This window comes from Marmota flaviventris, chromosome 14 (assembly GCF_047511675.1).
Source record: "Marmota flaviventris isolate mMarFla1 chromosome 14, mMarFla1.hap1, whole genome shotgun sequence".
Taxonomy (NCBI): Eukaryota; Metazoa; Chordata; class Mammalia; order Rodentia; family Sciuridae; genus Marmota; species Marmota flaviventris.
The window spans coordinates 20,428,521-20,443,740 of NC_092511.1; the positions used below are offsets into that span (position 1 = coordinate 20,428,521).

General features: G+C 48.2%; 1 protein-coding gene across 2 annotated transcripts in view; it reads left to right on the plus strand.

Annotated features, from left to right (window-relative positions):
- Window positions 1-8,997, plus strand: part of Mapre3 (microtubule associated protein RP/EB family member 3) — a 50,371-nt gene extending 41,374 nt beyond the window's left edge. Inside the window, exons 2-7 of one of the 2 annotated variants that reach the window (XM_027933509.3) lie at window positions 4,394-4,521; window positions 5,155-5,300; window positions 5,897-6,098; window positions 7,353-7,507; window positions 7,646-7,798; window positions 8,071-8,997. In XM_027933509.3, the coding sequence (XP_027789310.1) occupies window positions 4,401-4,521; window positions 5,155-5,300; window positions 5,897-6,098; window positions 7,353-7,507; window positions 7,646-7,798; window positions 8,071-8,139 (846 nt within the window). In that variant the 5' untranslated portion in view covers window positions 4,394-4,400 and the 3' untranslated portion in view covers window positions 8,140-8,997. The remainder of the gene's footprint in view (window positions 1-4,393; window positions 4,522-5,154; window positions 5,301-5,896; window positions 6,099-7,352; window positions 7,508-7,645; window positions 7,799-8,070) is intronic. The other variant, XM_027933511.3, reaches the window with a different exon arrangement.
- The last annotated feature ends 6,223 nt before the right edge of the window (window positions 8,998-15,220 follow it).

Genomic DNA, 15,220 nt, shown 5'->3' on the forward strand with positions numbered 1-15,220 from the left:
AGGGTCATTTTAGAGATCCTGGGGTGCCTTAGAAAAGTCTCTTGAGTCAATATGGACCCCAACCAGGGCAGAAAGTAGCACCACCTGTGAGAGCAAAGCTGAGCCAGTCCTCAGTCCAGACAATGGCTCCAGTCTTAGTACTAGCTGTCCCCCCTTCCCCCAAACCCTATGGGGGTGAAGCATGACTGACTAGTAGACCCTAAAGGGGTAGTCTTTTTCAGCTCCCTTTTTTCAGGCACTGTGGCCACTTTGGGACCCTAGATTCAGACTGATCAAAGGTGATCTATGCCCTCCCATCATCAAGCATTGACAAAACTGGGAGTTTCTGGCCAACCCAAGAAGACCTGAGCATTTTCCAAATAGCTATGTAGCTCTTGGTAACTCCTGATAGCAGGGTCTTCATCTGTATTCTAAACTCCAGGGAAACTGACGATTTTTCCTTGGTACCAAGAAGGAAGATGGCTAACACATACCTCCAGGGAGAGGGCAAAACGGCCCATCATCCCCACCTATGCCACTGCAACATAGGCCAGTAAATCCCAGCTAAGCCCATGTATCCAGTGAGGTCTGAGGTTCTAATGACTGGCTGTACATCAAAATTACCTAGAGTGTGAGCATAATATGTATATACCTATTATACACATCTACACTAACATTTATTATACACACATGCACACACACATTTGGGCTGCTTCTATCAAGAAGCCTTTGAAATGTATTCAATCCCAGAGAGCCCACACTCAGATTGGAGTATCTTTGAGGCTCAAATAATTTCAGTCAAAATCCACAGCAAAACCTTGGACTAGGACCACTGCCTCTGCTTTTCTTCAATAATCAAAGGTGCAGATTCTCCTACTGGTAATCCAGCAACCTAGGAGGCTGAGGCAGGAGGATCGCAATTTCAGCAATGTAGCAATTTCAGTCCAGTTTCAGCAATGTAGCAAGACTTTGTCTTAAAATAAAAAATGGCTGGGGATGTAGTTCAGAGATAGACCAAGACCAACCTTGGGTTCAGTCCCGAGTACTGGAAAAATCATCATCATCATCAGAAACAGCAGCAGCCTTTGAAACTCATACCCATTAAACAGAACAAAATCCCTAAAGGGGCTCAGGAATTCGTAGGACCACCCTAAGAACTCTCTAGTCCCCCAGAACCACCCCCAACCAGCTGAGACCCTCTGAGGCCTAGCAGAATGTCAGCCACAGCTGGTCCTGAATCATGCTGCCCCCAGAAGCCCAGGGACAAAAATGGCCCTGGGTCCTTCAAGAGAAATTAGTCTCTGAGTCTTGGAAAGCTTCCAGACATTCTGGACAGTTACCAGAATAGCCTATATCCACCGCATGCAGGCCTGGCCAGCCTCTGCAGACCCACTGCAGACCTGGCAGAGTCTGACCACTCATACTTGGGACCATTCATAAAAACCTCACTCTGATCTGCACTCTCCCTCTGTCCTGACTTCCTGTAGCAGGCCTCACCACACCTTGGGGCATTTGGTTCTATTCTCATGTGTGTCTCCCCAGTAAGATTTATAAACTCCTCGAAGATGGACGATCTTTTCAATTCCTCACAGTCCATAATGAAATAAATATGGAAATAAAATGCACTTTCTTTGACCCTCCCCATCCTGCCTCTTTCAAAGCATAGTGTCCTCTTGCTTCCATCTGCTCCCACTGCTGGTTCTTTAGGTGAGTGCCCTGAGAGCTTGGCAGTGCACTCCTAACTCTCTACCATTCCCTTCCACCAAGACTCGGTCCAAAGTTAAATGAAACAGCCTGTCCATTGAATAGCTCACACACAGGTGGAAAAAACAGAGACATCGTCAACGATTTTGAGAGAATCAGACAAATGCCACGAGGAGCTGTGTTTCAAGTGCTATAGAGCCCCACAGGGCCTCAGAGGAAGTTTCCTGGAGAGGATGGAGAAGCCAATTCCTACAGGTTGAGGGAAGGTGGGGGACTCAGGCCAGAAGCTGATGAAAGAGAAGACATGAGGACGTGTGTCACTCAACCCTTCAACAACATTACTGAACACCTTGCCTGTGGCAGGAAGAAGAATCTCTATTTCTTCTCGGGAAGCGGTCATATAAACAGTTTTGGTGTGAGGTGAAGCTCAGGGTACAGGGCAGTGGGCTCAAAGCCATTGTGTAAGAGGAGCTTCAGATGCAGTCAAAATTACTCTGGGAAATCTCTGAAATTGCCAAGTCCTAAGTCTTTAGAAGCTCCCAGGACAATAATTTGTGTTTTTCTTGGCTTCAGAGCTCTGCCTGGCCTCTGTTTCTCCGGGCAATGAAGGACAAGGCTTATTTTCAAAAGGAAGAATGACTAGAATAAATAAGAGGGTTTTCATCATGATTTTTATTCAAAAGAATTATATTAAGTTAAATGTACCTAGGCTGTTTCATGTGATAAATATGCTTAGGGTTGAGAGGGAGTGTGAGGGGAGCAAGTCCAGAGGATGCCAAGCTGGGCCCCTTCTCTACAGCACGCTTCTCACACCCGACTGTGCCTGCAGGCCTTCTGGGTATCTTGGTCCAAGGCAGATTCTGATTCAGTGGGTCTGGGGTAGGGTGCAGGAGTTGGAGTTATAATAAGCAGATGCCCATGTAGCCCCAGGGCTTTGGTCCAGGGACTGGGGAACAGTGAATAAACGGACTCTGCAGTGGGAGCAGCACCGTGGACAGGGTGAGTGGGGAGTGGCCACCAGATTCTCAATGGGGGAATGAAGTGGTAGTTAAGGCTGGAGTGGTGGGGTTCATTTAGGAGTTGGATAAGTGGTAGAGAAGGGGTCACATTCAGCTGCTTACAGGGGACTGGGTTGCCTATGGGGAAGTGGGCTATGTGTATTCATTCTTACTTCACAGAGATACTTTGTATATTATGCATGGGGGGAAATTCTTGACCCTAGAAAAATGAACTATCACAATTCTCAGAATACAAGGTCCTTTTGGTCTATGTTGTTTCTACATTTCTGATAAAGACTTAGTTACAAGAAATGGTTCCCTCTTAACAGTGACAAACAGCAGACACTTGGCCTCTCTGTGGGGATGGGGATGGGGGATAGGGAAGCAGTCCACCTGATGACCAGAGGTGGGCACCCCTACTCAGCTCCAGCTTGGTTGTGGTGCCAGAACACAGGCCCACAGTTGCCCAAAACCAGAAATCCCATATTGTTTGTATGAAGCTTCCAACTTTAAAATATTGGACACTAACTCAAAATTGTTTCCAACACTGTGAGTACTAAAGAGCTCAAGCATATGAGGTTGAAGAGGCCAACAGTGTCCTGTTTACAACTGTTGGCTAAAAGCGTTTGAAGCTGGGGTGTAGATGGCCAGGCCTACTTTTAGATGGATTCTGACCACAGCAGTGTCAGAGATGGATTGTGGGAGGGAGGAGCTGGAAAATAGAAGGCCTCTAAGGAGGCTCCTGGTAGCTTTGGCTAGAGAGAAGTCCCAGGGTGGGAACATCTAGGCATCTGGAGGAGGGAGGGTTGAGGCATGAGCAGATATGTACTGGAGGGAGAGTAGACTGGCTGGGGCAACCCGACAGGTTTCCAAATCAAGTGACTGGGGACCAGGGTGACATTCACCACAATAATAAATACAGGAACAGAAATATGCTTTAAGAGAAGGTTCTGGACAAGTGGAATTTAGGTGCCTCTGGGTTAGCCAATAGGTCATGGGAGTAGGGAGTCTGAAGTCAGAGGTAAAGCTTAATTAGCTTTCTAAAACACAGAATCTGATGAGATTACTATCACTTAATATCCTCTGATGGCTTCCCATTGACTAAATAGAAAATCCAGACTCCTCATCCTGGTAAACAAAGCCCTTCCAGATCTGTGTCTGCCAACCTCAGTGTTCCACACCCCAACACAGAAACCTGCTCCCCAGGCCTGCTGAACAACTCTGAGTTCCAGGAATAAGCTGTGTCTTTGTTCTTGTTAGGCCTTAGGCCTGCGATGCCTTTCTACCACATCCCTTTGTGTGTCTGGAAAATTCCTACTCCCGTCAGGTTCCAACATCTCTACTCTGAACCTTTAACTGACCCTGCCAAGCAGAAGTGAGCACACCCTTGTTTGTGCCATTCTTGAATTTTTATATGCTGCTTTTACTGCCCCATCTCTCCCTGCTGAAGGAATTTGCCCATCTAAACTCCTGGAATGCAGAGACCACATCTTAACTTTGTACCACATCCTAGCACAGATCCGGTGTATAGAAGACACTAGTTAAATGTTTAAAGAATAAGTGCCCCTTCTCTAGGAGGGTGAACTGCAAAGCTGGTCTGAAGGCAGTGTGTTTTCTCATTTCCCCAGGGGGTATCCAGCTCCTCCTCTGTCTGCTGCTGAAGGACAGCATGAGGCCCCAGGTCTGACCTCACCTCTGTTCTTTCTTTGCAGCTGGGGTATGGCCGTCAATGTGTACTCCACATCTGTGACCAGTGAAAATCTGAGTCGCCATGATATGCTTGCATGGGTCAATGACTCCCTGCACCTCAACTATACCAAGATAGAACAGCTCTGTTCAGGTAGGAGGTGGGGATGGGGAGCAGCTCTGCTGCAGGGAAAGGAAGCCAGGGTGTGAAGGCAGAAGAGTACAGCAAATAAGGTTTCTTGTCATTAGTATGAAGAAGAGCTGGAAAGCCAAAGTAGTCACAGTGCTTGAAGCTGAAGTCAGGAAACAAGCAGAAAAAGTGAAGAGGCAGAGAGGCGCCCATGGGGGGGTCAAAAAACAGGCCACAGGTTAACAGCACAGGGTCAGTGTAGCTGCTGTGGGTCCAGCTCTCAGCTCCTATACTGCTGGTGCAGCTCTAGGAACATCATTACATCTCTCAAGGTTTCATTTTTCTCATCTGTACAGTGGCAATCCCATCAACTATCTACCTAGGGTCACTGTTAGGATTGAGCCACATTTACACAGTGTTCAGAATGGTGGTAGCATACAGTATGCAGCAATAGTAACAAATAGGCATATTCTTAGAAAGCTGGGGGGAAATTGGCTGTGTCTAACTGGTAAGTAGTATGATTGGCCTCACCCCATGACAAGGAGAGAGATGAGGGTCCAGGTCAGGGGAGTAGACCAGCACAGGGCCTGTGGGAGTGAGAGAACAGCTGAAGGGGAGCAGCTGGGACCTGCCTCAGTCAGCCGTGCCTCTCCACAGGGGCAGCCTACTGCCAGTTCATGGACATGCTCTTCCCTGGCTGTGTGCACTTGAGGAAGGTCAAGTTCCAAGCCAAACTAGAACATGAATACATCCACAACTTCAAGGTGCTGCAAGCAGCTTTCAAGAAGATGGGTGTTGACAAAGTAGGTGCCTGCCACTCTGGGGCCCTGAGGAGCTATGTACCCAGGGAAGAAGATGGCCCACCAGCTGGAGTGATGGGCTGCTTGGGTCACTCCAGTGTGTGTGTGTGTGTGTGTTCACTCCCTCCTCCACCCAACTCTCCAAAGGAAATGCTTCCCCAGCCCAAAGCACAGTGGGACCCACCACCACTTGCCATCCCTTTCTCCTCCACAGACCCCACACCCCTAAATACTCAGGCACTGGACACCACTCCTGTTGTGTGTCTCTGGAGGGCTGCAGAAATCTCCTTGCTCACTTCCCCGCCTCAATAGTCCCAGGGCTGTGGGTCTTGAGCTTTCAGCTCACGTGCAGGCAGCAGAACCAAGAGACATCCATACACAGTCCTTCCTGAGCCGATGGGAGAAGGATGGCTTCTGGATCACTGGCCGGCCTGCCAGCCTGCCTGTCTGTTCTGGTGCCATGGGAGGGGGGCAGGTGGAGAAGGTGGGCAATGCTGCGGCCCAGGGCTGGCTTTCCTGAGAGCAGCGGTCCTCTCACAGAGGAAGGTGGCCCTGCGCAGCAGGTGGCTAAAGTGCTCTGCTTATGTGGTCTATTTCAGATCATTCCTGTAGAAAAATTAGTGAAAGGAAAATTCCAAGATAATTTTGAGTTTATTCAGTGGTTTAAGAAATTCTTTGACGCAAACTATGATGGAAAGGATTACAACCCTCTGCTGGCGCGGCAGGGCCAGGACGTAGCACCACCTCCTAACCCAGGTGATCAGATCTTCAACAAATCCAAGAAACTCATTGGCACAGCAGGTAACGTGCCCGAGCTGGGGGAGGGAGTTTGGGGGGCCAGGCCGGCAGGACTCAACAGCCAGAAGTGCCCCCAGGGCCGCCGGCCTGGCCTTACCAGCCTGGAGGAGACTGTTATCACGGAGTTCAGATGGCGCCGCCTGCTGCCTGCTTGTTGGGAATCTCAGGAAGGGGTGAGAGGGCTCCAAAACCCACTCTGAAAGCCACCTGCACCAGCACAGTGGCACCTGAGGCCCAGGGAACTTTGTTTCCTATCCTAGCATGAGCTAACTTGTTTGCCTTCAAGATCACAGGCAGCAAAGTGGCATGATTTCTCTGTCCAAGTTCATTAAGCCAAGGCCTTATACCAGCACCATAGTCCCTTCCTGTCCCTGCCCTTTGTATACACAGGGGCAGGAGTTTGCCAAGCTGGATCCTATCTCCCCCCATTCCAAGGCCCTTAGTGCGAAGTCCTCAAGAGATGAATCTCTAGAATGAGCCTTTGTCTGTGTGCTAAAGGGGCAGGGGAAGAAGCAATAGGGCCTTTGGGGGGACAGCAAGGTTGGGGAGGAAGAGAGAGGAGCAGCCCCAGCCTACATCTGACTCGTCATAGCAGAGCCGCCTCCTCTGTTTGCGCTGCTGTCCCGCCTGGGCCTGTCCCCACTCACCTGCTTGCTTTGCATTAGAAGCAGCCGCTCTATCTAGGGAGGTGAAGTGGCTAGAAAGCAAGTGGCCATAGCATGCAGGCTATGCTCGGAGGAGCTGGGGTCCCTGCCCAGCTGTGTGGCTAGAGGGTCCAGCCCAGCAGAGGGCAATAGAGCCCATCCTAAGACAGGGACCCAGGAGGTGTGGGACAGGTTTCACAGGGAGGGTGGCTTTGGGCTAGTTGCTTGTGTTAGGGGAAACCCTGAGCCAACTGCTTTCTCTTGGGTTCCTGCTGTCAGTTTAAGAGGGCCCTGAACTCTCCCAGCTCCACTTCCCTGATTCACAGCCCCAGCACCTCGGTCCTCCCTCAGGCCAGCTCTCTTTGTGCCCTGACTTCTCACACCTTCCTTTAGTTCCCTGTGGTCCCTGCTCTCCCAGGCTTGTCAAAGGGCTGCCTAGCTGCTGTAATGTCATGTGTGGCCGAGGCTCGAAGCCTAGATTTAGATGCCCTTCCTGAGTGGGGTGTGTCTGCCTGTCGCATGGGTCTGCCCCCGCAGTCCTCACACCTCGCTATCTTGTGCCATGTGAACTATAGGCTCCTGTGGCCACATCTGACTCTTTTCCTCTGGGCAGTTCCACAGAGGACATCCCCCACAGGCCCCAAGAACATGCAGACCTCTGGCCGACTGAGCAATGTGGCCCCACCCTGCATCCTCCGGAAGAATCCCCCATCAGCCCGAAATGGTGGCCATGAGACTGATGCCCAAATTCTTGAACTCAACCAACAGGTAAGTGGTATGGGAAAGGGTAGCTGAGATAGCCCTGGTACAAAGGCCAAGACATTGGGCATCAGAAGGTCAAGAGGGGGTGGGCAGGGGAGTCTGAGGCAGGGATTATAGCTTGAACATCACCTTCCACCTGAGCAGCTCCTGGACTTGAAGTTGACAGTGGACGGGCTGGAAAAGGAGCGAGACTTCTACTTCAGCAAACTGCGTGACATCGAGCTCATCTGCCAGGAACACGAGAGTGAAAACAGCCCTGTCATTTCGGGCATCATTGGCATTCTGTATGCCACTGAGGTGAGTGCTCCTTCGCCTACTACTGGCCCAGGCCTGTGGGCCACCCTAAGACCAGAAGCATGGTAGAACCAGAAGGGACGTTGGAGAACATTTACTAATAAGGAGAGAGATGAAGTCACTAGTCCAGAGTCGCATACAGCCAGTAGCAGGAAAAGCAGGACTATAATTCGGGGCTTCTGGGTGCTCAGCCCTGTCTCCTACGCCCCCATATCAAACCTGACACCTCAGCCTGACCTGCCTGGATCACTAGCCCTCTTCCTTGCCCTCTCCAGGAAGGATTTGCACCCCCTGAGGATGATGAGATTGAAGAACACCAACAAGAAGACCAGGACGAGTACTGAGGGCGGCTCCAGCCCTGGCTGACTGCACGGCTCCGTGCCTCCCCCCATGCCCACCCCCACATTATAATTCTTTTCCTCCAGCCAGTCAGCCGGCCGGGTGCTTTGTGTCAGTGCCGCAGCATTGGGGAGCCCGGCGAGGGGGGTTGGGGGATGGGGCAGGTGAGCAGGCAGAGGCCTTGTCCTGGTCCCCAGTGGCACTGGCCCAGGGAGCAGGACCCCTGCCCACTCCCCACCCCTATTTATTTCCGTTGTCTCTATGCTGTGTTGGCCAACACTTCCCAGGGTGCTGCCGCCACCCACCCAGCCAGCCACCTGCTCCCCCAACAGCCAGCAGCTGTATATTTGACAAAGTCATTGGTATATTTTTACTTACTGGATTGTCCTTGCACTTTACCTGTTCTTTTCCAGGGCTGACAGCAGGGCTGGGGGCAGCATGCCTGGCTTGGCTCCCCTTCCCCTTGGCCCAGTCCGGGGCAGGACTCACTGATTCTTATTTATTTTGTCTTTTGACTTCCCAATAGTTGAGGGGGAAGGCTGATGTGAGGAGAAGGAGGGGACTGAGGAGGCAGTGCTGTGGCCCCAGGGGTCAGGGAGAAGGGAGGGGAGCATGCGAGGGACAGCAGTGACTTCCTGGCGCTGGGCTCACTCACCCAAGACCTCTGTCCCAGCACCAAAGCCCAGTACTGCCCCAAGGCCCTCAGCTACTCCCTCCTGCAGCCTGGTTCACACCACACAGACTCTGCCTGGCCCTCACTGGACGTCTGCCTCCCACCCGCCAGCCTCCCCTCCCCTGCCCCTCGGGCACCAGCCTGCATATGTGTTCACTTTTATTTAAATAAACTTGTGTGGTAAAAAGTCTGTCCTATGTCTCCTTCAACTCAGCCACAGCCTGGGTCTCAGGGCTTGTCACCTTCCAGCTACCCCTCCTCTCTAGAAGTGACGATCATGCAGCATAGCTTCACTGCCATCAGAAGCCACCACTGGCAGCCTGGTGTGGTGGAGCACACCTGAAATCCCAGCAACTGGGGAGGCTGAGGCAGGCGGATTGCAAGTTCAAAGCCATCCTCAGCAACAGCAAAGCACTACGCAATTCAGTGAGACCCTGTCTCTAAATAAAATACAAAATAGGGTTGGGGTTGTGGCTCAGTGGTTGAGTGCACCTGAATTCAATCCCTGGTACCCTCCCCCCACCAAAAAAAAAAAAAAAAAAGAAGAAGAAGAAAAAGAAACCACCACTGGCACTGGGCTGTGACCCAGGCCCAACTCTCAATACTGGTGACAGACTTCTAAGGGAAGACATGGGGGCCCAAGCCCTTTTCCCTGAGGAGGAACAAAGTCTGGAGCCATGGCTGATGATGGCAGCCCCATCAAGTGGTGGGGGAGCTGGTCAAGGGGTGCTTTGTTCCAGTCTCCTTTGGGCAAAATTGGATTGCATGTGGGCCCCCTGCACCTGTCAAAGCTCACACACCTCACAACAGTGATGCAGCTGAGGACAGGGACTCATGTGACAGCTAGAAGGGTATAGAGAATAAGCAGTTTTAGTCTGAGCACAAAAACCCAGGAAGATAGCAATGTCCCAGTGGTTCCTTTACAGAAAAAAGCAGTAATGGGAAGAGGGAGTCAGGACACTGCCACAGCACCCACATGGCCCCAGGGTGTGCCCAGCCCAGGGCTATCACAGCCAAGGGCCTGGAAACCCAACAGGGACCAACGGTGCTGATGTCAATGTGAGCACCTTGGAGCTACCCAAACCAGCTCTGAGGTCTGAGGCCCACAGGTGACACAGGTAGTAGAAACAGACTACAATTCAGAACTCTTGACTCATGGCACAGTGCTCATCCTCAGAGCCACAGAGGTGGGCCAGAAGCTCCTCCAGTTTCAGTTCAGCCCTGGCAGATATCTCCTCGACATCGTTAGTATGCCCATGACCAAAATGTAGTTAGGCAGTCTCTTCAGTGCTCTGCCCCAAGCCCCTCCTCCCAGACCACGGTCTTTCCGCTAATGATCCCAGTAGAGCCATAAATAACCATTCCCATCTGTTCATTCCTCATTCCTTTACCTTCTGACTCCCATTCCCACATACATAGATAATTCTGGATTTGTTCTTTTTCTTCTCCAACAAGTTCCTTGCTTGCTTTTATTTGTCTTGATGATGCTTAATCCCCTTCCCTAATATTAAAAGGCTTTCCCTCCATTATTCTAGTAGGTGCTATAAAAAGGTAGGGTCATTCTTCACTATCTAATGTTCATCTTCAGGCCAAGATCATCCTGATCATAAAGTGAATGTATGTGGTAGACAGCAAGATGCCCACATCATAATCCCCAGGGCCTGCGGATATTCAAGATTACACGGCAAAGGCGATTAAGATTACAGATGGACTTGAGACTATGTACAACTGAACAACCTTAGTATAGAGATTCCTGGATTACCCAGGGGGCCCAATATAATCAAAAGTGTCATAAGGGTAGAAAAGGAAGGTAGAAAAGGTCAGAATGATATCATATCAAAGTCACTCAACCAACTCTTACTGGCTTTGAAGATCGAAGGGGCCACGAGTGAAGGCAGCCTGGAACATCTGGGAAAGCAGAACTGCCTTCTACCCTGGCGCCTCCAAGGACACACCCCTATAGTCATCTTGTTGCTGAAAGCTCCTTTCTAATCCCCAATGCCAATCCAATAACAAGGACACAGTTTTGAGAAAAAGGAAAAAAAAAGTTTATTGCTTTTCTACAAAGGAGAAACACAGGGGACTTCTATCCCAGAGGCTGTGATTCTGCCCATCAACAGGAACAGGGGGCTTTTAAAGAGGTGATTCAAAGGCTACGTTCCATGTGTTCTCTGTCTGGAATTGTAATTCACTTGTTAATTTGGGGGACAGTCATTTCTAAGATCTTCTGGTACCTTCCTCAAAGTCTGGATTACTTCATTCCCATGGTAGAAGTGCACTCAAGGAGAGATAAATCTGCTTAGGATGGGGGAAAAAAGGCAATCCTGTCTCCCCTAAGATTAGAGAGGAGCAGGGAGAGAGGAAGAGAAAGAAACACGTCCATTATAAAAATAAGTTGCAAAGCAGGCGTGGTGGTGCATGCCTATAATCCCAGTGGCTCAGGAGGCTGAGGCAAGAGGATTGCAAGTTCAAAGCCAGCCTCAGAATGGCAAGGGGCTAAGCAACTCAGTGAGACCCTGTCTCTAAATAAAACACAAAAAAGGACTGGGGATATGGCTCAGCAGTCGAGTACCCCTGAGTTTAATCCCCAGTTCAAAAAAAAAAAAAAAAAAAACAAGTTGCAGTGTCAGAGCAGCAAGGGCTATATTTAAAACATAAAGAGGACCACTGTTACAACTTCCACTTTAGTCCAGGGAAATTTGACCCAGACTTCTGTCCTCCAGAATCCTAAAATGATAAATTTGTGTTGTTTTAAGCACTAGCTTTTGACAGTTACAGAAGTAAGGAGAAACTAATGCAATGGGCATGTTACTGAATGCCTGATCCTTGTTCCCAATGCCAATTCATGCCAACTTAATAATGAGGACATGATTTTGAGTAAAAGGAAAAGGAAGGTTTATTGCTTTGCTAGCAAAGAAGAAACACAGGGAGACTCCAGTCCCAGTGGCTGTGGTTCTGCCCAGCAGGGAAAACAGAGAGCTTTTAAGGAAGCTCTTCCAAGAATTAAAACCAAGAATCAACAAATGGGATGGATTCAAACTAAAAAGTTTTTTTTTCTCAGCAAAAGAAATAATATGTGAGGTGAATAGGGAGCCTACATCCTGGGAACAATTTTTTACCCCTAACACATCAGATAGAGCTCTAATCTCTAGGGTATATACAGAGCTGAACAAGATAAGCACCAAAAAAACAAATAATCCAATCAATAAATGGGCCAAGGACCTGAACAGACACCTCTCAGAAGAGGATATACAATCAATCAACAAATATACAAAAAAAAAAAAAAATGCTCATCATTTTACCTTTTGAATATAGCCCTTGCTATATAGCAAGCAGTCAGAATATAGCCTAGCAGTCAGAGAAATGTAAATTAAAACTACTCTAAGATACCATCTCACTCCAGTAAGAGTGGCAGCCATTATGAAGACAGACAACAAGTGCTGGCAAGGATGTGGGGAAAAAGGTACACTCATACACTGTTGATGGGACTGCAAATTGGTGTGGTCAATTTGGAAAGCAGTATGGAGATTCCTTGGAAAACTGGGAATGGAACCACCATTTGACCTAACTATTCCTCTTCTCGGACTATACCCAAGGGAGCTAAAAACAGCATATTACAGGGACACAACCATATCAATGTTTATAGCAGCGAATTCACAATTGCTAAACTGTGGAGCCAACCTAGATGTCCTTCAGTGGATGAATGGATAAAAAAAAAATGTGGCATTTATACACAATGGAATATTACTCAGCAATAAAAAAGAATAAGATCATGGCATTTGCAGGGAAATGGATGGCATTAGAGAAGATATGCTAAGTGAAGTTAGCAAATCCAAAAAAAAAAAAAAATGCCGAATGTCTTCTCTGATATAAGGGGGGTGACTCAAAATGGGGTTGGGAGGGAGAGCAAGGGAGGAAGATTGCCTCTAGATAGGGAATAGGGGTGGGAGGGAAAGGGAGGGAAAAGGGGAGTAGCATGGATGGTGAAAGGAGACCCTCATCATTATACAAAATACATGTATGAAGATGTGAATTTGGTGTCAACATACCTTATATATAATCAGAGATATGATAAATTATTGTATAATGATATATTAAGAATTGTAATGCAAATAAATAAATAAAGTTTCAGATCTTTAAAAAAAAAAGAAAGAAAGAAAGAAGCTCTTCCAAGGCTACATCCAGGTGTGCCCTGGCAAGGGGTCCTAGGTGTACCCTGATATTGTGTTGAAATTCACTTGTTAATTTGGGAAATAATCACTCCTAGTTCTTCTGGAGAACAGATAACTCAAGGGACTCTTGTTCCCCAACCCCAGGTTATGGAGGGAGAGAGAGAAAGGAAGAAAACATGTTCCTTTTAAAATAAGTAGCAAGGGCTATATTCAAAAGGTAAAATGGACCACTGTGACAGGCAAACGATGCTCAGTGACCTCATTCTTCTTGTCCCTACACTGAACACCACCTAACCTCTTTAGCATAACATCTTCTGGACATGGAAACCTCATGTGGGTACCTACCTACAAGCTCGCCTCTGTAGTAATGTCTAAGGCTGCCCTTCAAACATCTAGAGCTCAGGGATGTAAAGCCACTTCTTCCCCATGTCCTCCCACTACCCCACACCAAGGTGTCTTTCCTCTGGGACACTTAAGATAATAAATGTAATTTTCTGTTCATACATTAGTCTCCCATACAGGCTTCAAGTTCCTCATGGCACAGGAGGTGTATCGCACAGCTCCACACCTAGCACAGGGCCTGACCCAGAAGGAAATGTTGCAGGATAAGTAAATGCATGGATTCTATTCCCTAAGTACCATGTTCCAACAGATAACCTGCCAGACATTTTGATGAGCAATAGAAAAAAAAAAATCCCTCCCCTACCCTTAGGTTTCTGCCATGGAGCAGCCCCTCCTTTGCATCTAAAGAAAACCAGTTCTGCTTCTCTTCCCAAAATAGGGCCTCTTCTGTTGAAACCGGAGTTTGGGGATGAGACTAGATTTCCCGCTTCACCAATTTCCTCTGCAGGTGCTGGGGATATAGCTGAGTTGGTAGAGTTCTTGTCTTGCATGCACAAGGCCCTGGGTTCAGTCTCCAGCAAGACATACAAAAAATATAATTCCTCTGGGTTCCTGTCTCACAAATTTTCATGAATAAACTCCAATGCAGGCGCAGGGGCACTTGCCTATAATTCCAACAGTTCAGGAGGCTGAGACAGGAGAATCGAGAGCTCAAAGCCCATCCCAGCAAAAGTGAGGTGCTAAGCAACTCAGTGAGACCCTGTCTCTAAATAAAATAAAAAACAGGGCTGGGGATGTGGCTCAGTGGTCAAGTGCCCCTGAGTTTAATCTGCAGTACCCCCCCACACACAAAAAAAGAATAAAATCCACACGCAATCACCAAAGGGAAGAGTAAATGGAGCAGGATTTATTTAAGCAAGAGCTAGGACTCCCACGATGCAGGAGGGGGCCTGATAGCAGAAAAATCCATTTTAATGTGCCAGCTTAGGAGTTTATATATAGTTCTGGGCAGAGCATGGAGCAACATGTATGTTAAACACCACGCATTGTAAAGTATTAAGGCTATATATATTCCTCCTTTCCATCCAAGTTCACCCCCACCTTCCTTCATATAACTTCCATCTGGGTTCACCCCACCTTGAGTTTTCCATATCTGGGACAAAGCAGTTGACTGGAAGTGTTCCCACAGAGAGCCTCAAGGTCTTCTACATTGGAAATAGGCCATGCCAGTGCTCATGAATATGTCCATGGTTAGCCTCCAGGTGTGGTTCCTGTGTCTGAATAAGATTGACCATTGATATTCTTTCTCACTGAAGGAACTGAACAAAGAGGGGGCGTTATTGTTGTCTTTTAAGTAGAGGTAAACCACTGATCTGAAAAACAAATTAATTAATAATGATCAGCCCAATTGTGTTCCTTGACAAAAGTATTTCAAGTCAGAGCCCCTTGAGGCAAAACCAGGGGAGGAGGTTCAAGAGCTGGGCATTTCCCACCTGCTTCCCCCCCCACACACACAGCCACATTTGCTTTCCAAAACAGTAGAGCATGCCATCTTCCCACTGGATTCCCAGGACCTGAAGGATAAAGTCCAGATTCGGCAGGGAAGGCCCTTGGCATAATGGCTTCAAATCTCTTTCCAACCTCATCACTTCCAAAGTCCCATTAAGCATCGTCACACTGAATTTTCTTCTAGCTTCCCACCCTCTATGCCTTTGCTTAAATTAACTGCTTAAATTAATTGGTACAACCACTATGGAAAGCAGTATGAATGGAATGGAACCACCATTTGACCCAGTTATCCCACTCCTTGGTTTATACAGAGAACTTAAAATCAGCATACTATAGCTACATCAATGTTTATAGTAGCTCAATTCACAATAACTAGAACTATGGAACCAA